The sequence below is a fragment of the Lonchura striata genome, chromosome 10, assembly GCF_046129695.1.
Source record: "Lonchura striata isolate bLonStr1 chromosome 10, bLonStr1.mat, whole genome shotgun sequence".
NCBI lineage: Eukaryota > Metazoa > Chordata > Aves > Passeriformes > Estrildidae > Lonchura > Lonchura striata.
Genome location: NC_134612.1, coordinates 22,910,722 through 22,932,360, shown reverse-complemented (window position 1 = coordinate 22,932,360; position 21,639 = coordinate 22,910,722). Strand labels below are relative to the sequence as shown.

General features: G+C 45.1%; 2 protein-coding genes across 3 annotated transcripts; both read right to left on the bottom strand.

Moving 5' to 3' along the window:
• Positions 1 to 7,396: 7,396 nt before the first annotated feature.
• RPL22L1 (ribosomal protein L22 like 1) lies at positions 7,397 to 9,614 on the bottom strand. 2 transcript variants are annotated; one of them, XM_021548213.3, is made up of 4 exons: positions 9,523 to 9,614; positions 9,034 to 9,126; positions 8,532 to 8,653; positions 7,397 to 7,644 (listed from the first exon to the last, which is right to left on the bottom strand). In XM_021548213.3, exons 1-4 carry the CDS (start codon positions 9,529 to 9,531, stop codon positions 7,500 to 7,502), a joined length of 369 nt encoding a protein of 122 aa, XP_021403888.1. In that variant the 5' UTR covers positions 9,532 to 9,614; the 3' UTR covers positions 7,397 to 7,499. The 2 variants fall into 2 exon arrangements, with proteins under 2 accessions (XP_021403888.1, XP_021403889.1); XM_021548214.3 differs by lacking the exon at positions 9,523 to 9,614 and adding an exon at positions 9,276 to 9,323.
• A 207-nt stretch (positions 9,615 to 9,821) lies between these two features.
• Positions 9,822 to 17,088, bottom strand: EIF5A2 (eukaryotic translation initiation factor 5A2). Its single transcript, XM_021548208.2, has 4 exons — positions 16,890 to 17,088; positions 15,491 to 15,595; positions 13,887 to 14,018; positions 9,822 to 13,617 (listed from the first exon to the last, which is right to left on the bottom strand). Exons 1-4 carry the CDS (start codon positions 17,052 to 17,054, stop codon positions 13,558 to 13,560), a joined length of 462 nt encoding a protein of 153 aa, XP_021403883.1. The 5' UTR covers positions 17,055 to 17,088; the 3' UTR covers positions 9,822 to 13,557.
• Between the last annotated feature and the right edge of the window lie 4,551 nt (positions 17,089 to 21,639).

The following is a 21,639-nucleotide window of genomic DNA, read 5'->3' as shown; positions in this document are numbered from 1 at the left end:
AATTAGAAGAATAAACCACAGAGCTGTCCCAGGTGTTGGGTCAATAATGAGTGGACAGTCCCTGCTGCCTCATGTGGATTGCTCGTGCAGCTCTCCAAGTGCACTGTCTGGGTATTATTCCCTCCAGCACTTCAGCAAGAGCTCACAGGGTGTTTGTGACCAGTTCCCCACCACCTTGCTCCATTTGCAGCCCAGACCAAGGCTGATATGATGTTGCAGCAGCCCTTGGGTTTCAGCAAGGCATTTCCCTGCAAACAAGACTGTCAAAAATGGGCAAGCTGGGAAGGATTTTGATTGCACCCTGTGTTGACTCTGTCAGTCCAATCCTGGCCTGATGTCAGCCCTGATTCTGACTAATATCTTCCCTTGTACCTTTGAGTCACAGTGCTGGATGCAGCCACCCTGAAAGACTCATTTTTGATCTCATATCTCTAAGGTTGATTTGTAAAACCATCTTGAAAGGTCTGACACAGGTATGCCATTTGTTTCAGAGGGAATTGGGCATCCCAGCTGCTGCTGGGGCTTAGCAAAGCTCAGGACAGCACACATAAATACTCTTATAATCATAACACTTTTTACTTGGCTGTGTGCAATACAAAACACCCAGAGGAATCAGGCAAGCAACAGCAGAAGCTTCTTAACCTGCAAGCAAAAACCTCCCTGAGGTTTTGTGTACAGTAGCACAATTCCCTTTCTGTACAGGCTCCAGCAATCCCACCCTGGCAAAGAGCATCAGAGCTGGGCAGGGGGACACCCCGGCCACTGGCACTGACAGACAAGATCCCCAAAAGATTCTGGAACAAAAGCCCAGGGTTCTGCCTGGTTTCTGATTTCATGGACTTTGATTTTTTTTGTTTGGTTGCTTTGCTTTTTTTTTTTTTTTTTTTTTTTTTGTTACTGGGCTGATGTTAGAAACAGGGTCCCTGCTAAAGGTGAGCGGGAAAGTTGCAGCTTTATGTCACAATCTCTGCACTTTGTTCTCCCAAAAGATAATTCTGCACCTGCAAAAACACTGGTTGCTTCGTGTCTCTTTACTGTGTGTGGGGTGAGAGGAAAAGGAGCCCTCCTGAGCTTTCCAGGGTGGATTTGAAGGTCAGAAGTCACTGAGAATAAGCAGATTTCCTCTCCCTGCTAACCTAACTATCCAGCTCATCCCAGTCCCTGGTGCTCAGGATTGACACCGAATATTCACTGAGATACTCACCAAATACTTCTATGGCTGCAGAGTGTAATTATAGAGATATCCTAATGTACTCAGTGCAGGCTGAGATGGGGGGCAGCACTGTCAGCACCTGCTGCTGTGATCCCTGTCCCCTGAGAGGCATTTTCCCTGGGAATTATACATATTTATAGAGAGACAGTTTGTCCTGCTTTGGGTTTCAGGTTCCTCACCCCAGCATAGCTGCTCCTTGCTGCCCATCCATCCTCAGGCTCTGCAAGTTGCTCCTGCCAGCCCCACACTGTGCCCCATTGCAGCTGGGGCTGTGGGGGGGTCTTTTCCCCCGGGGGTCTCAGCATGGCAGGCTGGGGCAGGAGGAGGAAGCCTGGAACAGCTGCTGGGGCAGAAGCACAGAGGCTTTATGGCTCCCAGCCTCTTGTGTCAGCAAAACCATCCCTTATCTCAGGACCCTTATCTGCCAACAGTGTAAATAATTTCTAAATGAGCTGGAAGGAGGAAGACTGATGAATGCAGTTTTGCTGGAAAATGTTATCAGGTTGGGAACAGGGATGGCTGAACACTCCCTTATCTGTCCTGGACAAGAAGTGAGGGATAACTGGGCTCTCCCCAGCCTGACTCATTGGCAGCAGAGATCCCAGAAGCATTTTACTCTTCTGTATCAAACTGATGAGTTTTAGCTATTTGCTTTCAATTCTGCTGTTTGTGCACTTTGCTGTGTTTATTTTTCAGTGCCTTCTGTCCTTTCCCTGTCCCCTGTGCCAGTGATTAAGAAGATGCTGATGCTGGTCTGGGCTTTGGCACCTGGAGGTCAGGCTCAGAGCATCCTAATTGTGTGCAGGGAACATCAGCGTCATGATTGAGCCACAGTGCCCACTGAAAAAAAAAAAAATCCTGTTGTTCCATGTTCCTATTTAAAATCCCTGCTAAACCCCCAACCTGACAGCAAAAAACATGTAACAAATGTGAGGCTTAAATCATGTTTTAATGCTTGCTGGGATGGGGTGTTTGAACTGCCTTGATACATTAAGCTATAGAATTAAAAAAAAAAAAGAAATTTGTTAATAACCTAGTAAAGAATTTCTCTCTTATTTTCTCATATAAATCCAAAATAGATGGACAGCAATGGAAAAATCTTTCCTGGCTCTTGGCTCCTTAGTGCTTTGTGAGTTTATTTATGCCCAGACCAAAGGGATTCCAGGTACAAAATGCTGCTCAGGGCAGTTTCCAGGCTCAGAGTGGTCACAGAAATCCGCCCAGAAACCCTTGGAATCTATCTATCTATCTATCTATCTATCTATCTAATCTCCTCCATGAGGACTTCCTGGGATCCAGCTGCATCAAATTTGGGGCATGTTACAGCCACTGTCCCAGTTACCCCAGGTCACTCCTCCCAGCCAGCACGAGTTAGAGCTCAAATAGCAGCCCCAGTGCCAAGGCAAGCCCAAAAGGAGTTTCATGCCAGCACCCTGACAAAAATGCACATCCCACAGGAATTCAGTTATTCCTGTGTCTGCAGGACAGCAATCAGAAGCAGCAGGATGGGCTGGGTGGATTGAGTTGCTGTAATAGGATGGTGCTGCCATGAATCCCTGCCAAGCCCCACCAGGACACCTGAGGCAGCCCCAGAGCCCAACAATACATAATGGGTAAATAAAATAGATACCTATGTAGAGTATATGTAAATATTATATTATGCAAAATGAGGAGGTAACTTGATTCCTTCTGTTCTGTCCAAGAAGCCTTTGCTTTGTTTTTGCCTGTAAAAAGAAGCAAGAATTGTTCCTTTTTTTTTTGTCTATATTTGGTGTAATCAGATCCCTCCACCACTGAACCTCATTTCCTGCTGCTGGGTACATACAAGCAATTATTGAGTATTTATTTTTCCACGGGCCTCTCTGTTTCTAATTACTTTGTGCTGATATTATGTGACAGTGTTGAGTCTGCACCACCTTTAGTACCTGCCACATGCTGAGTATATTGTAAACAACACATTTTCAGCTATTTCCTGCTATTATTTACCTCTTTATTTCTGATCATACTATTCCTGGATATTTAATGAAACTGTTTTCTGATGGGGTTATTGGCCAGGAGGACAAGCAGACAGAAAGCATACAAATACATTAGAGGTAACTTTATTAGTGATGCTTAAAATCTGTGAAATCTTGTGAGGTTTGTTGCTCTTTTTTTAAATGGAAGACAGTGAAAGTTTCGCTGCAGCAAAAGTGATAAAAGACTGGCGGTGCAGAAAAATAATATCTCCGTATGCTCACACATAAATAGCCTATGTGGTGCTGCTACTGCTGCTCTGGCAACAGCCACTTGTGCTTAAAATCTGTTTCTTCTTATTTGACAGACATCAGAATTTCACATGTGTGGGATGTCTCTCATAAACTGATTTTATTTGGAATACAGCAGCGAAACCATTTTTTGTGAAATGAAGGGGAAAACTATTGAAAAGGGAAGAACATATCTGATATTTTATTTATATATTTATAAAATAGATTTATGTATCTCTGCTGTATTAAAACCTTTTAAGAGTTATGGTGCCATTGCCCTCCTGAGCCCTGAGCTGGCCCTGGCCCATCTGCTGTGCTACCAGTGTAATTGATGCTTTGTAATTGTTGGAACCCTGGTTACTGAGAATTTCACATTTTCTGTGCTGACAGGCACTGACCCCCAGGAGAACACTGCATTGACCTGAGGCTTTGGAGAAGGCTTCCAAAATGGAATGATAGAACTGGGATTATGGGTGTATAGCTTGAATAGAAGTGTGTGATATCACATAGTGGAAAAATTAGAGTTTAAGGTTTTAGAATGTAGTAATATATATAAAGCAAGATGGAGGTTTTAGGGCAGAGGCTGGTCCTTCTTCACCTTCTTCTCTGTGGGTTTGGGTGGTTTTGTGCAATTTGATAAAAAGGTCTGCATTGCAGGCCATGGGTGGTTGGTTATTGGGTTAAAAGTAAAAATAATTTATGTGTCATTTCTTAATTGGACAGTTTATCCTTAAAAGGCCTTGGAGAGAGAGAAGACACAGCTCCATTTTTAGTTTGTTAAAGTGCTGTAGAACCCCAGTTTGTGAGACTGTAATATAGGTAAGAACTAATAAACATCTGAGTCCCAACAAGAACTACCATCTCACACATTTAATCCCATCCTTGGCAAAAATAATTTAAGACTCAACATGCAATGATTATTCCTCTTCCTAAATTAAACCTGTGACTTGATGGACTAGGACTCGCAGCTGGATAGAGGCAAAGTGGTGCTCCTGGAGCACTCACTCCTGCTGGATTTTGTGCTTACCTTCTGGAAATCCTAAAACAACCTGAGCATCATCTGGGACTGGGGTGTTTCTGTGGCCACCAAACGTGGCAGCAGCTGCTGGCACCTGTGCAGCTGCTGGCACCTGTGCAGCTGCTGGCACCTGTGCAGCCTCAGTGCTGTGGGTGCATTATTGGTCCCAACAGCTTCATCCCATGGCTGACACAGGAGCACATCCCTGCTGCTCTGAGGAGAGCCCAGCCCTCACACGAGCAGGGCTTTTCTGGGCTCTTGTCCAGCACTAAACATGGAAAATTCCAACAGTCAATCCTGTGCGTGATCAAGCTCTTTGGGGTCTTTAAACTTTCAAAACAAACGTGAACAAAACTGGTGACTTCACAGCAGCTTCTGGTGGGAAGAAACAACTGGCAAAGCAGGCACTTGGCTGAGTTACTGCCTGCCTAAAATCACAGAAATACTGACCTCTGGCTTTTAAAAAACCTTGCTTCAACTCGAATCTGGGTAATTTGCATAAATTTACATCTGAACAATAACATGCTTTCTTTCCTGCCTGCCACCTGCATCACACCTGGTCACTTCAGCTGCAAAAACATATTATGGAAAAATCATATTTTTTCTGACATATTGCTTGGAGTCTCATTTGTAGACTCCAGCTATTTTCCCCATTAAACAATAATATTGTAAAAGCTCCATTTACATTTAAAACCCCCTTTTGTGATTTCTATGCCCATTACATACATGCACCATGACCTGATAAAAGTCCTACCTGCAGAAGAGCTGTAAAAGCACCCACACTCAGGAAGGAAAGCTCTGGGTATGCCCAGTGGAGCTTGGGCAGCAACACCAGGACATAAAAATGCATGGCTGGATCTAAAGGAAAATTGTAGTACATTTATTAAGTACTCTAGACCTACAGTTAACAGAATTTTGCTTTTTCAAAGTTTAACATTTTCAAGCATTGGAAATAGGAATTCCTGCCCTCCATTCCCACTGCAGTTGAACTCAGGGAGTAATACAAACATGCAGGAGCCCTTTGGTGGTTTTCCTCCAAACCCAGCTCTGAAATAAGTTGCTTTTTCTTGCAATCCCAGGCCTTGTTTTCCTCTGACTGGTGACAATCTATGTCTGCTAGGCTGTACACACACACACACACACACGGCTGCCAGCCTGCTTTGAAAGGAAGGATAACAAGGCAGTGTGATCCCATTAGCTCCGATTTTTGTTGGTGCTTGTTCCATTTAATCACAACAGGTTTGTTGTGTCAGTGTGGTGTAAAGGATATGTTGTCACATAAAAGCAAAGCTCTGAAACACCAGGTGGGGCTGGGTTTTGAAATGGAACTGTAAAGTCAGGCCCTCTGCTTAACTTCCTGCAGCAAAGGAAACCAACGAGTTTTAGAAATACTTGCAGCTTTACCATGAAAAACGTGGCTTGTTCAACACCGTAATAATTACTGTAAATGTTTTGTAGCCGCATTAGTGATCTTTGGGATTTTCAGAAAAAGAAGATAACACCCATAATTGCTGCTTCACCACTGCTTGGTTTTCCTCCATTGGGAAATTCCAAGGCAGCACTACACAGTGCCCCAGACTGGGGCGGGAACTGTGCTCTGTTTTATTTCCACTGAAGATATAAAGTCCAACACAGACTGTCTTGCAGCCAGTTACACACACTGCTCCCTTCCTTTTGCTACCTCTGAAGAGTAAAATGAAACCACCATTGAGACAGACATGGCCAAGTAACTGTTACTCCACTGCTGCAGGACCAGCTGCTCAAACACATTGGAAAATGACAAATGATACCCAAAAGCCTGTAGACAAAATTAAATTTCCCCTTCTGTAATTCTCATTTACATTTAGGTAACAAAAGTGAGAATCATTTGACTGTAAAGCATTGTTTTGTGCTTTGTCATGTCTCTAAATTCTGAGAGGTTTGCCAGCAAAAACAATGCTGACAGAATTTTTAACAAAAACCATCAGGAGATTCAACAATTTAGCAGGCACACTTCAGCCTCAACTACCAGACTTGCTCAAGCACAAAGTTCAGTATGAGAGTCTAGATGTATCCCTGGTTTATGATATTGAACAAATATGGCACTATCTATTCCAGAGTTCACCAGCACACTGGAACCTGAGTAAATATTCTGATTAATCACATACAGAGGACACCACATGGCACTGTAAAGCATCTAAATGCAAGTTACTGCAAGTGCAGTCTCACACTTTTTTCATAATGAAAACACAAATCTCTCTTAATATTCTATGAAGAACTAGTTCATAGTCACAGAATTATTTCAGTGAAGAACTCCCACTTGTACTAGAGAAAATACCTGTTTTAAAGAAAGAATCCCAGAAGTCTAATGCAAGAACTGTAAAATACACCATAAAAAGAGAAACATCTGCAGAGATTTTATGGGATTCAGGCACTCTCAATATTGAAGGATATCTCAGTCCTTTCTTTAAGATGTTTTAGCTGATTGCTGGTAATCAGGTTTGTCTCCACCTCCTTATTTATCAATCTAATATAAACCTGTAAGATCTTTGTTGTCCTCAGCTTACCTGTGGTTACACACAGGAATACCACAAGCCATTGGAGAATGAGGTATATCACACAGGAAAAAAATATTTACCATCTGCAAGCCTATTTTAAGAAACTATAAATAAACTTGTATTAAATATTTTGCCATTACCTTCACATAAATTCACAGGAGCTGGTACTTTCAGTCACAAGTTCTAGAACTATTTGTACCAATGTGATTAAAAATTGACTTAACTGTCCTACTGGGCAAAGGGCTCAGTTTTTTTCCTACTGGAATTTTCACTGGTGCCAACTGAACAGCTGACTCCTGGCAGTGGAAGGAAAACTGCAACTCAAACAATTCCCGTGCTGTTTTCTAATTAGAATTTAAGAAAAATACCAGAAACCCCAACCATGCTCCGTCCAACAGGGTACAAAATCTTTATTCACCAATAAGTTAAAGATATAAATAGATGTTCTAGTCTTTTGTACTCTGCACTGAGCATGAAGCCAGGCTCAGTTACCCCTCGGACTCGGAGCCCTCCTCGTCCTGGCTGATCTGGAAGTAGCGCAGCTCGTACGTCTCCTTGTCGGACGCGACGACGCGCAGCCAGTCCCGCAGGTTGTTCTTCTTGAGGTACTTCTTGGTCAGGTATTTCAGGTACCTGAAAACCAGGAATTGCACCTTAGAAGCCTTCTCACTGGACACCCCCTGATGCTGTCTGCACTCTACCCAAGACAATGTCTTTCTTGAGCAGGGCAGTACACAGTAATGATACCCAGGCAATATAAGCAGGCAATAAAAGCCCATTTTCACTACAGATACATAGGAATTTATTATTCATTTGACTACATAGCAAAATGCCAGTAACCAGAAAACACTGGTAACTGGTTCTAAACCTTGATCTAACACAACAGATTCTGTTGCACCTGTACCAGCAAACAAAGGGAGGATGCAGGGAAGGATCTGTACCTCCCATCAGTGCACTCAGCTCTTGTTTGTCCTAACAAACTGAACAGCTTAAGGCTAGAATGGCTTGTTAACAACAACCCACATTATGCTCACATTCGTTATAGTACGACCAATTAAATAATCAAACAGCCACCCACTATGTTAATACAGTGTTATTTTAAAGGTCCATCTTCCACTGATACACTGCTAAGGACCTATATAAAGTATCTCTATTAATATCCTCAGAGTCAACATTAATTAGCAATCAAGCCTTGAGTTTTAAAAAGTGATTTTTAAATATCTGATATAATAAATCTGTTTCAATTAAATGTTTCACTAATATTTACAAGTGCTATGAAGGTTAGAGCTAATACCTCTCCAAGTATCACAAGTGCACTAATTGGAATTCATTTTGCAGGCAAGAGCTGAATATTAATGTGTGTTTATAGGACATGGATTAGTGACAGATTTAGCAGTGTCAGGTTTACGGCTGGACTTGGTGATTGTAAGGATCTCTTCCAAGCTAAATTACTCTGGTTTTATGTTCAACATCCCACAGTTCAAACCCCACAAACACAACAGAATGACACCCATGCCAACCTTTTAGAAAACTGCTTCTCAGATGTCACTGTGATCTTGTTCTTCAGACGTTCAATGTGAACAGTGTTGCCCAAGTTTCCAGTTTTCCCATTGACCTTAACCTTCTCCTTTAGGAACTGTTCCTGTTTCAACATTAAAGAAATAGAACACTAGGGAATGGCACCCTAGGTATGAACTAGGGAAGGGACCCTAGTCAGGAAGCAACATTAAAAACCACCATTTACTTATGTTCTGACAAACATTTAGAACACAAAAATATTTTATAGCATGTAATTATTAAGAAAACACCCCCGTGTTAAAGCAGAAATTAATTTAAAACAGCTCTATTTACAGACAAGTATGAAGCATGCTATAAAACTGATATTTTTTTTAATAACCATAGTTTAAAGAACAGCAGATGATTTAACTCATTTAGAATGTAGCTTTTCAACTGTAACTCAGTTACCACACTAAAGCATTTATTATACTATGCGTCACAACTATGAGCAAAACCACGACTTACAAAATTCCCGGAATCAAAGATTCCATCTTCCACAGGATGGGTCAGGTCGAGGCAAAACTTCCAGGTTGACTTTTTGGATTTTCGGTCCTTTTGCTGAAAACACACCGAAGAATCCCTCACCATTAAACCAACAGCAAAGAATCCCTCACCATTAACCCAACACTAACACCAAAGAATCCCTCCCCATTAACCCAACACCAACACATCCCTCACTATTAACCCAACACCAAAGAATTCCTCACCATTAACCAACGCCGAAGGATTTTTCACCATTAACCAACCGAGCCGTAAACACGGCAGCGGGAGCGCCACCTCCCGGCCAGCGTGGCTCCCTGCAGCCGGCCCGGCCCGGCCCGGCCGCCTCCCACACGAAACCCTCTCGGGAAAGCCCCACTCGCACCGGGCGGCCGCCGGCTCCTCACCCGCCCCACGGCTGCCCCGGCCGGCTCCCCGATTTTATTTAAAACGCCGCCTTCCTCCCGCTCTCACCGGCGCCATGGCGCTCCCGCCGCGCCGCTCCCGCAGAAAGGAAGCGCGCTCGGCCACGCCGCGCTTTTATAGCCCCGCGGTGACGTCACCGCGCCGGCGCGCGGTGCACGCCGGGAGGCGCAGCCGGGAAGATGGCGGCTGGCGTGAGGGAGGGCCGTGTGGCGTTCCCAGCGTTATTCCCGCACGCCTTCTTCCTCCTCTTCCCACACAACCGCAACCACCCGCCCCCGCCCCTAGAAGTGTCTGCGAACCCCCCCCGGCAGCCCCACCGCGCTCCCGTCACTGTAACCAGCACCATCTCCCCACAGCACTGACACCTTTATTATTTCTGGAGCAAAACACACACACACACGCGTACAAATCTTTTCCCCTGATCGTTTCCATGGTGTTGAGAACAGTAACAGAGCTTCCCAAAACAGACACCGGAGCTGCCGCCACGCCCGGCCGGGGCCGGTTACAGGGTCGGGTTTGTCCCACGAGCAGCCAGGTTTGCTTACAACACACAGCACAGGACAAAAGGGGTTCTGCGATACAGCAAAGCACAGCAAACATTTCCTTGGAGCTCAACGAACCAAGTCACTCTCGGATGCCAAATACTGCAGGGCCACAGTGCGGGAGCTGAAGAGCCTCCGACCACCTCGTGCCGAAGCCTCCAGGATCCTCACCTTCAGTAACATTCCCAGCGGATACTCGAAATATCCCGAACAAGGTCTCTTTATAGCCTGAAGTTTAGTTCTACTGTAACAAACTACGTTCTAATTACTCAACCGAAAAAAAAAATAAAATAGTGGGATTTATTGAATTTTGAATTCTGCGAGACTGACCTGCAGTAACCATAAGAGTTAGAACTGTCAACAGACTTGACTTCTTTACAGATTATGTAAAATTATCTGTATTGTGAAACTACAGACCGTGCACCGTTTCTGGGTACACTTCAGATTAGAAAAACCTGCAAGAGAAACAATGAACTTCAGCTTAAAAAAAAACAACCCTGAGAACATGGCTCAACCAGCAAGAGCCCAGTTGAAAAACCACCATTATAAGCAAAAATTAGAAGGATATATTGAATTCTCAAAGTATTACTTGCCAACATTTGAGGCAGAAAACACTGCAGTCTTTCCAATTGTGTGAAGTAGTAAGAGAAACTCAATGAACAGGAGGCATAAAAAAACTCATTACTTGGAGTGGAAATACCTCTCACCACCTCCCTGTGTTCACAGGCTTTACTCTAAGCAATTGCCATCAGCTATAAGTTTATGGTTTTGACACATTTTAAGTGTTAAGACAGTAATACAGAACAAATACACTGGTAAGATCTGTTTTAAAATAAAGCTATGAAAGTACTTCCCTAAGCACTTGGTTATGGATATTAAAAATACACATCTCTATGGACTACTGATCACAAAGTTTGTTGCAACGATTCCGACAGGAAACTGAAGCATCTTAGTTTGGAAAAAAAAAATTCTTCAAATACATGTTTTCATTTAGAAGCAACTTTTAACCTTACTGAAACTTGGAGATTATGCTTTAAGACATGCTTATGTACCTATGGGAAACTTCATGCATGATGCTCTGCACTTCCATGGTGTCTGAAGTGCTTCACAAAGACAACTAAGTATATAAGAATAAACCTATAATGAAGTACTTAATAATTTAAATCTTGCAGAACTGAAGGTTGCAATAGAAGGACATCTGAAAGTCCTGAGGAGTGCTCTTCCAGCAAGCTGGAGGTCAGGAAACCTCTCTCCTCAGATTGCTGTAGTACCTGAAAACTCCAGTCAGGCCAGGACTCCACTTGGAGGAGCAGGGCTTAAGCCAGCCCTGGTCCCAGAAGCTTAGTCCGAGCAACTGCTCAGATTGTGGGCCAGTGACATCAGGAACCTGTCTTCCAACAAGGTTTTAGAGGACAGACAGGAACCTGAAAATAGACTAAAGCACTGCCAGAGCAAGGACAAATTCAAGTCTTGTAGTCTTCAAGCATATTGGAAGTATTTGTAATATGGTGAACTTGCATTAGTTTGACACAGCAACCTGTGGCCTCCCATGTGGCACCACACAGCTCAGCTTGCTGTCAGCATCACCAGCAATGGTTACAGTCACCTCCAAAGCCAACAAAGCCTGACTTCCAGGTACCAGCTTGATGGAGAGGCGGAAGGGAGCACAGAGCAGACTAGCCTGAACTATTCCTCATCCACTTCACAACTATTCTGGAAGCATTTCAATCTAGAGCTTCTTTTAAAAGAAGCTTTGCCATTTCAGTCAAGGTGCTATTTATAGAGCTCACCTGCAACATGTTTTGTGCTAGGCAAGAGCATGTGGCAGGTCCTACCTCTGCCAGGTGTCCCAGGCAGCTGTGCTTTATTTCCAGAGTGTATTTATTGCTGTCTTTACCTTCACTGGTACTGCTCTCCCTGGCATGGGAAGTCTGTGGACAACGAATGCTTTTGCCACCTGCATTACACCTCCAAGGTTTGCTTAGCCCTGCCCCAGTGTGGCCAAGGGCAGCTCAGGACAGTTGCCACGAGCCCTTTGGGGACTAGAGAGTACAAACTATGAAGCTGAAGACATTTTAAGCAGCTAAGAGCAGCATGGAGTCCAACTCTGGCTGCCAAGTAGTGTGAATTGTGCGTGCTGTCCGGGGCAGCTTCTGTGTCATCCTCCATCAGCCACTGAGCATTAAGGCAAGTTCATGAAACAATTTATCAGCTGTGAAGAGAGGTCTGAGCCATGGACTAAGGAAGTTTCCACACTCATGAAGAGTCACCAAGTTTCAGAATTCAAGTTGAACACCTTAGCTAGGAGCAGGCTAGTTATCCTTCCATAACTATTGCTGTGAAGCCTTGTTAAGCTACTAAATAGTTAGAGGCATGCATGCATGTTGCTATGACTCAGAACTCCCCAGGACAGGAGCCAGCTTCCCTAACTAGGCAGCAAGTTATTTACTTTTATAGTGAAGCCGTGGTTGTTCGGTATCGTCTGTCAAGTTTATGTTTTGAAAATACAATAGTTTTATTTAAAAAAAAAAATAATCACATGCATTTAGTTTAGGGTCAATGCTACAGTTTGTCCCACTTTCTGAAAAACGTGTGGTCCCTGTGCTACAAAAATATGGTCTGAACCTGAACGTTAAAACCTAAAGCTGGAAGCACTGCAACAGATTCCCATGGAGTTTGTCACCCTTTTATAGTTTAAGATAAATATAATAAAGGAAAGCAATTGAACTGCGTTTTTCTGTTTTATTTTTCAAGTCTGACAAAGGCCTCGAGTGAAAGTCTATAGCTTTAACATCCATTCTCACCTTTGTGTTCCCTTGACCTATCTATGTCTTATCTACTCAATATTCCAATGACCTGCCTAAACCACAGGTAGGCTTTTTTTTAAACCATTTTATCGTTACAATAAGCCAACAAGTTGGCAAAGAAGAAAACAGAGGTAATACAGTTTAGTTGCACATGGCCACTGGGGCTTGGTCAAGCCAGCTGGCATTTCTGATCACTTGAGTTTCTTGGTCTAAAAGTTGTGATTGGCACCTACAGTTCTGCAAGAGTCCCAATCCACAAAGTACTTAAGCTTTAAAAAAAGGGAAAAAAAAAAAGCTACTTTTATTGTCAGTTCTACCTAAAGATGTCAAGAAAAATACTATTTGTGCTCTAGGTCACTTTATAATCCTAGATACCTACCAGCTTATCTAAAAGCCCCTGAATACTGTATTTTGTCTGTTCATACAGACAAACACTGTTTTGCTCAAGCAAATAAAAATATATCCACTAGTAACACCTGATTGGTTTCTTAGATCCATAGCTGAAACCCACAGGAATGTTAAAATAGTTACAATTAAGGAATTAAAATCTCAGTGATTTTGAAAACTGCCAGTTAGCCTGCAACACTAATCCAGAATCCAGCACTGCTTTTTAACAATTCAAAAAGGAAATGAGGTTGCTTGTGAAGGCCAGAGCTTTGGTGACAATAAGGACCAAATTTATAGATCTGTGGTTTCTCCAGACCTGAGCAGCTGCCCGAGCCTGGCAATCTTCTTTACTTGCAAGGCTTTATGGCTACAGCACATTCTTCATTCATTGCACTTATGACAGATATCTGGAAGAGAAGACACAGAGGTGAGCTCCAGCCCAGGGCACAGAAGTGCTCCTAGAAGGTACAAACTTTTTCACATTTTCCTATCTGTCCTATCTCCTTTGAGTGCTCCAGTCCAAATATCCTCCTGCATCTCAATGGACCAATCCCCACCCACCCCTCAAGCCCAGCCTTCCCAAAGAGACACAAGTGTCAATATCAGAGTAAGACTTCTTCACTGTATCATCAAGTGGGATCAACCATAACTGCTCTTGTCTGCCCTCCCTACTTACCTGCACATCTTCATTGGCATTGAATTTTCCTTCTATTTCTTTGCCAAGATCCCCTTCTGGCAACTTTAGATCCTCACGAACTTCACCACTTTCTGTCAGCAGGGAGAGATAGCCATCCTGAATTCCTATCAGCTGCAAAGAGAGGTTCATTTTTAGAAGTTTAATATCATCAGTCACCAGCAGGTAGTAGCTCAATGTAAACAGAAGGCAGTGAACTCCACCTGTTACAGTAATTCTTCAGCACTCTGTAACAGTTAAAAATCTTACTTAAATCCATTTATAACAGAAGTTCAGTGGGCTGAGAGTCAGGGCAACTGTAGCAAAAGGCATTCTGCTATCAAGAACCAACAGAATTCTGCTGGTTACTTCCTGGTAGGCGAGACACTAGAAACCCCATATGTGTGATTTAGGAAATGTACTGCTTCCAGGTCAGTGGTTCAGCTTTCTTCATCACTGAATTAGAAACAACAACTGGAATGGTATTCACTCAACAGCACTGCTCGTATAAAATGTACAAAACATGCAACAGTGTAACCATACACTTCTCTACCTGCATCTCTCCAGTGAGATACTATCTTTTACATTAAACACTAATAAATTGGGGGACATCCACCAAGCCCTGGGCCACTTTTATAATGCTGTTTTCAGCCTAACCAAAAAGCCTGGCTATTTTGACAGCAGTTGGGGAATTTGGACCACATAACAGTAAATCCAAAAAATTAGAATCCCAGAACCAAGATAACAGCAAGAATTTCTTGGAAGGTCTGAGCCCTTAAGACAGGCTGGTCACACTTTACTCCAACAGCATCAGCTGTCCTGAAGACACTGAAGACTGTTTGCTAAAACACTCAACTTGGCCTTTGTCAAGCAATTGCAGCTTTCCAGATTATGGGGATGTGTCAGCTCCTGACCAAAACTATTCCCCATGCAATGAGAACACAGCAAATGTTTTACAACTCAACCTGAACTGTGCTATTAAGAGCACACCAACCATATCACAAAAGGCATTACAGAAGTTGCTCCTTTCATACATGTATTTCAGTGCAGAGTTCAGGAACTTCAAAACTATTTGACATCACTGAAAGCCATTTTCCCCATAAGGAGCAGAAACTTTGGCAAGTTAGAATTCACATCAGATGCTATTTAGGACTGTTTTGGGGATTCATCTACCCCATGTAAGAGTGAAACTATAAATAACAATTTATACTTGGATACAAATTTAATTATGTGATATCTTAGTTCTCCTTTAACTAATATTAACTTATTAGCAAGGAAAACCACTCTATATTCTAAAGTATCCCAGTACCACAAAGAATCCAGAAGTGGCCTTATAACAATACCCAGAAAAAGCATGGTATGAATTATGTCTATTAACTGTCATACTTAAAGACTGCTACTCTGACCTGAGCTAAGGAGCTCTCTCTTCATCAGTTAGTTTCATCAGCTTTAGCAATTCAGTAAATGCCATGAGTTCACCTATGTCATGTCTAGACAGGCAAGACCCATTAAGTCTGACAACAGTACTTTACTGAGAAGCAAATCTGGGGATGAAGAGAGTTTGTGTGTGGTACTAAGAGTATAAAACCTCCTATGACTTAACTCACCTGGTAATCATTCCTCTTGATATTTGGGACATCCATGTTATGAGTTGATGGGCAAATATCTTCATATTTTTTACCAGTGAAGATATCAATACCAACCAAATGGACCTGTAAGAGCAGAAAAATAGCTTCAGTTACTGTTAGTCCTAGAGAAACACGATGTTATTGCCATCAGTATTGCTGGTTCCACTCAGTTTCCTATGAGATCATGTGCAAACCCTTTGCTTGTGGTATGAAAACATCCCTCACATCAAGAGAGGGCCTCTCTTCCCTTCCACAGCACACTACAGAAACCCTACATGAGAGCAAGACCAGCCACTGTTATCTTCCACTGCCTTCTGTAGATTTACAGCAGCAAGCTAGGAGTTCACAGTGGTTAAGAACATGTTCTAAGAAACAGGCAGTTAAGGGAAAATGGGTGGTCATGCACAGAGATCACAGCAGCTCCCACCTCCCTTTATGCCAGCTGCACTCTGAAGCTAGAGCTTAGATGACCAGTTCAACCAGTTATTTTCACATCCTTTCCGTCTGACAGCTGTTTCTGTATTCAAGAAATTTGGATCTGTCTATTAAAACAAGCCATAAAAAAGGGGGAAAGAGGAAGGAAAAAACTAGGAAGAGCTTGGTCTATTCTAGCTTGGACAAACCCAAATACTCTACTTCCCTACACATATCACATAAGGTTGTGGAAAGTTACTAATCTCTCTGTGGTTGTAACAGATCAGTCTTTAAGCCACCCTAAAGTGTGGCTGAATGAATGGAGATTTCAGCCTTGCTCCAAGCTCAGCTGCATGAGTCAACTGCTTGGGCAGCAGGGCTGCAGCCCCAGACAGGTCCCTGCTGGGACACGGGCACTCCTCTCAGTGCTGGAGTAAGGAAAGAAGCTGCAAGGCAAAGGCAGCAGAACAGGGCCAGAGCAGGCCCAGAGAGTAACGCGTGTCGGCCGAGCTCTGGATTATGTAACACAGCACGGGCACTCCTGGGCTAACACTGCAATAGTAAAACTCTGCCGGCACGGGCAGATACAGAAGTGCTCTGGTGGGTAGCGACGGCACAACCCAACCACGCCCTAGTGATTTCATCAGCCCCCCCTTCCAGAGCTTACTCTACCCCCACTATAGAAACTGATTGTGTCACTGTGAGAGTTAAAACTTTTTTTTATTCAAGCGTTAGCGAGTTAAAATTGGGAGAAAAAAACCAAACCCCTCCCCATCATCAACGCTTCCTGCTTTACAGGACCGAAACCCCTCGAGCCAGCTCTGGAGCGATGAGACACCGCTGCGAGAAAGGCAAAGGCGGGACACGGAGCCAAATGAAACGCTACACCCTTCCCTGCCGGCCAGCCCGGAGCCGCAGGAGCGCACACTGCGGGCTGTGCGACAGCCGGGCCGGCAGCGCTCACCTTGGCGTGGCCGTGCTTGCCCGTCTTGGAGGTGGACATCTCCACGATCTTGCAGGGGCGCCCCTTGAGCACCACGAAGCCGTTCTTGCGCAGCGCCGAGCACTGCATGGGGTAGGTGGAGGAGGCGCCGGCATCGCCCGTGGTGAAGTCGAGCTCGTCGGCCATGGCGGTGCGAGGGGGAGGACTGGCGGCGGGGGGGCTGCGTGACAACGAGAGAGGGTCGGCTCGGAGCCCCGGCGGCGAGAAGGGGAGAGGGGGGCGGACACGGACCCAACCACGCACCGCGGGGAGCGCGGGCCGGGCTCCCCCGCCCCGCACACGTGCGCGGCGGGCGAGACCCGCCACGTGCCGCGGGCCCCCAGCCTCCCGCCCCCGGGGCCTGCTTCGTCCCCCCCTCCCTTCCGTCCCCGCGGCCCCCGTTACCTTGCGAGGAGGATCGGGGGGTGCCGGGGGTGGCGGCGGTGCCGGGGGAGCGGGGCGGGAGCGGCGGGCGCGGCGCACTCGCGCCCGACACCACTGCGGCGGCGGGCGGGAAGGGGCGGCGCGGGCGGCGCGCGCACGCTCCGGCCCCGCCCCGCCCCTTCCGCCGCCGCTGATTGGCCCGCGGCGATTCCGCGGGGCCGAGTGGGGGGGGCGTGGTCTTCCAGCCCCTCCCCCGAGCCACGCGCCGGCGGCGCTTCCCGCGCCCGCCCACTCGCGCGCGCTGGCCACGCCCCCTCCCGGGCGCGCCGGGCGCTGCGGAGGCGCCGCCCGTCGGCCGCCAGGGGGCGCCTCCCCGCTGCCCACACGCCGCGCCGCCATCTTGGGCGGCTGAGGCGGCCGTGGGTGCGGCGGTGGGGCTGGATGATCGTGGGGGGAACGTGTGTCCCCAAAATGTCCCCAGAGCCGTGTGAGCCGTGTGTGAGTGCACACACAAATCGCCTTCGGCTGACTCGTGTGCCCCCACTCAGAGTGATCAGAAACGAGCGTTTTGAAAGCATTGTAATCAGCCTAAAGGGACGGAGATGGCTGAGATCCTTACCCGGGGCTTCTGTTCGATATTCTAATAGTGGTGGGATTATTAATACTGGGATACTGTGGCCAGCTCTCACCGTAAGAAATAAATTGATCTGTTGGAGCAGATCCAGGGGAGGACCATGAAGATGATCCTCTGTTAAGAAAGTCAGAATTGGGGTTGTTCAGCCTGGAGAAGAGAAGGTTCCAGGGAGGCCTTGTTTCAGTATTTCCACATATAATGGAGTATCATGTGTTAAATAGAGACTTTTTACTGGGGCCTATAGTGATAGGACAAGAGCCAATGGTTTCAAACTGAAAAGAGGGTTTGAAAAAACCGTGTTCAGAAAAACTTGTGGATGTCCCATCCTTGGAAGTGTTCCAGGCCAGAATAGATTGGATGGGGTTTGGAGCAATCTGATCTAGTGCAATCTGATCATATCTGTACCCATGGTAGGGGTTTGGAATAGATGCTCTTTAAAGAGATTTTCCAATCAAAAGTATTCTAAACTATTCTAAACAGCCCTCATCCTTCCAACAACCGTTCCCTGCACTGTCTCAGGACAGGCCTGTGGCCATGGAAGCCTGATCAGGGGGTCCCGAGGCCAAAGGACTGTTTTTACTAAATCCCTCCTAATCAGATGTCATAATACTTTGAGCTGTTTGAACAAATTCACCAGGAGCTTTCCTGTGAGCTGCTGTAGGGTGCCCTGCAGATCGCCTGTAAATACAACAAAACCAGGAAAATGCAGGAATTCAGTGGCAGCAGTGGCAGCACCTGCCTCAGCCATCACCACCACAGCTGCTGTGTGCTGTTCTACATTTTTTTGCCCTGAGACCCTGACTTTGTCATCTGTGCTCTGATGGGGTAACTACACAAGTTAACATCACATTTTTTAATGGTTCACCATGAGATGTTTTATTTAATCTCTGTTAATTTTTATTACTTGCTTGCCTGTGGTCCCACTCTTGGTTACACACTCCAAATTGTACAGCCAAGGGGTCACGTTTGGCTCTCATTTATATGGGGCCACTTCATGAGGTCCCAGCATCGACTCTCTCCTTGACTTGGGCTTTCCCTGGATGCTGCCTCACCCAGCCTGCTCTGGAGATGATACCCTTTATCCTGCCCGTTTTACTGCTGGCTCAGTTGATAAGCAGAACCTGGGACATCCTGTTAAGTGTTTTAACATGTGCAGTGTGTGCTTGTTTACCTGCAAATTGTGTGACCATTTGCACATGCTCTAGGGCTTTTTATCTTCTAAAAAAACACTTTATGAGAAAACGACCAACTGTTCTGAACACAAACCGGGGCTTAGCCTGGGGCTAAGCATTACTAATGACTTCTTTTCCCTCAAGTATCAGTTGATAAATTTGGCTGGTTTCCCACAATTAACAGATTAACTTTTAATTACTTGAGAGATCTTCTGGGCTAAATCAAGTGTTTTTACTAAAGAGCGCTGCAGAGGATATTTATTTTTTCAGACCCAAAACAAATATTCCAAGACAGCCTTTATTTGGGATTCAATAAAAAACATTGGAAATCCAATCCATCAGTTATTGCCTGCAGGTATCGTTCCTTTGTCTAGATCAACATTAATTTTCTAAAGTGCAGTTCTTGATAGTATTAATGTGATTATCCCACTTTTCTATACAAGAAGAGCAACCTGATTCAAAACATATTTGCAAATAAAATGCCTTGGCCTTTCACATTTAAAGGTGTTTTTTTCCAGTATTGCACAGCTGGATCACACACCTTTTCTCTCAAGTAGGAACAGAATGTTATCAAATTTTTCTTCTCCTATCTGTGTCTTTAAGAAGTGAAGAGGGACTAGAAAACTTCTGGAAGATTTAAACTTAGTGAGCTGTGTCTGTTCTCAGTTGTGTCCTGGAGAAGTGTCTGATGCCATAAAGTGCCTCATCAAAGCCCAGCCTCGAGAATATGCATTTCAGCCAGTGCTGGGGTAAGCATTCCACCTTGTTTCCCGAAACATCTCACCTGTTTCCAGCTGGCCCTTGAAAGGCAGGAGGTGGTGTTTACACCCCTGGGCCGTGGGGTCAGGTCACACGATTAGAAATACCAGGTCATGAGCAGAGTGGTGTAAACAACCCTGTTCCAACCTGAGCAGAGCCTGTTTCAGCTGCTGAGCTGACTTCCCTGGGATCCCACCGTGTCCTGACAGTTGGGGTGAGGCTTCACACTGGCTTGTGGGCACAGCCTTGAGCAGGGGGACCTGAGAGAAGCTGTGGGTCAGTGATCCCACTCCACAGGACAATGCCACGCTCAGCAGGCCCTCGGAGCTCCTCGGTACAGTGTGTCTGTGTTGCAGGAGTGGGGTCAGGGACCCTCTGTAGTGTCCTTGCCATAGGCACCCACTCTGCTCCGGGCACTGCTTTAGTCCTGCAGTTCTCCGTCTGCTTCCCGTGCTGAGCCCATGCTGAGCCACACGCTGGGGATCAGAGGCAAGCGGTGACAGTGCAGTGACACTGTGAGCTAGCAGGAACCACTGTAATTGTAACTTCCTCACAGGGAAGAAGGAAAGCACAAAGTAACTCCAGCTGTTCCCTCCTCCTGGGGCTGCAACAGTGCTGGAGCAGTGATGTTCCACCCTGACCTGCGGGGTCCTGAAGTTTATCAGAGTCACAGAGCCACTCTCCTGAACAGAGTGCAGGGAGGCAAAACGCTGGACACTCCCCAAGCCTCGGGTCTGCAGTTGTATCTACAGCCTGTAAAATTTAAGGACTGCTGATCTGCAGCCAGGATTTATTGCCCCAGTGCTGGGGAGGAGATTCCTGCCCTTTCAGCACAGCTACTCAGGCTGTGCCTCTGGGTGAAATTTGCCAGTGTTGCTTCAGGATTTAGTGAAATATTTGAACACATTCAGTTACCCTAGTTTAATCTGATGCTTACACATTTTGCTGTATCCTGATATCCTACCTTGAAATTCCTCAGCTCACAGAGATTTCCAGTGAAAGATAAGGACATTGAACACCTCAGAATATTTATCATACCTCAAAGAACTTATCCCTGCATAAGTAGTACTTGGGTTAGCTTCATCATTATCAGCTGTTTGACTACAGAGATAGAGGGTAGTGCTTCTCAGTGATGGAAAACAAGTTGAAGTGAGGCAGAAAAACCTGTGATAAATTAGTGTGGAGAGCATTAATGGGGCCAAATGTCCTGAGTTTATTGAATTAGGGAAGTCAAACTAATTTTAAAATTAAACCTAGAGAGTGGGAGACTAGATACTGTTGGCACAACAGAAAAGTCCTAATGGCTGTTGTCTCAGCACATTAGGAAAACACTGTCAAAGCTCTTGCTGACAAGATGCTTTCTCAGGGATTATTAATTATATTGCATTATTAGCCAGGCATGGTATGAAAACATGTTTAGCATGTTACTAAAATGCAATGACCATTTAGCTAATAAGTTTGACTTGGTCTTTTAAATTTTCTTAATGATTAGCAACTTAGTAAAACTGTAATGGTGAGAGATAAAAATAATGATTCAACAAGCTGTGTCTCAAGAACAAGTTTTAACTGGAACTTGGATGTAGCAAGGACAGATAAAGTGTACAGTCCTAATTATCAGCCTGATGGGACGAGACAAAAGTAAACATATAGTCAGATTTAACTAACTCTAATGACCCCATCCTATGCTGGCATATGGTTAAAGTGCTCTTGTAACAGTAAAGCCCAGCTTGATCCTTCACTGCAGCCATGGGAAGGACAAAGGGCCAGCAATGCCTTACTCTGT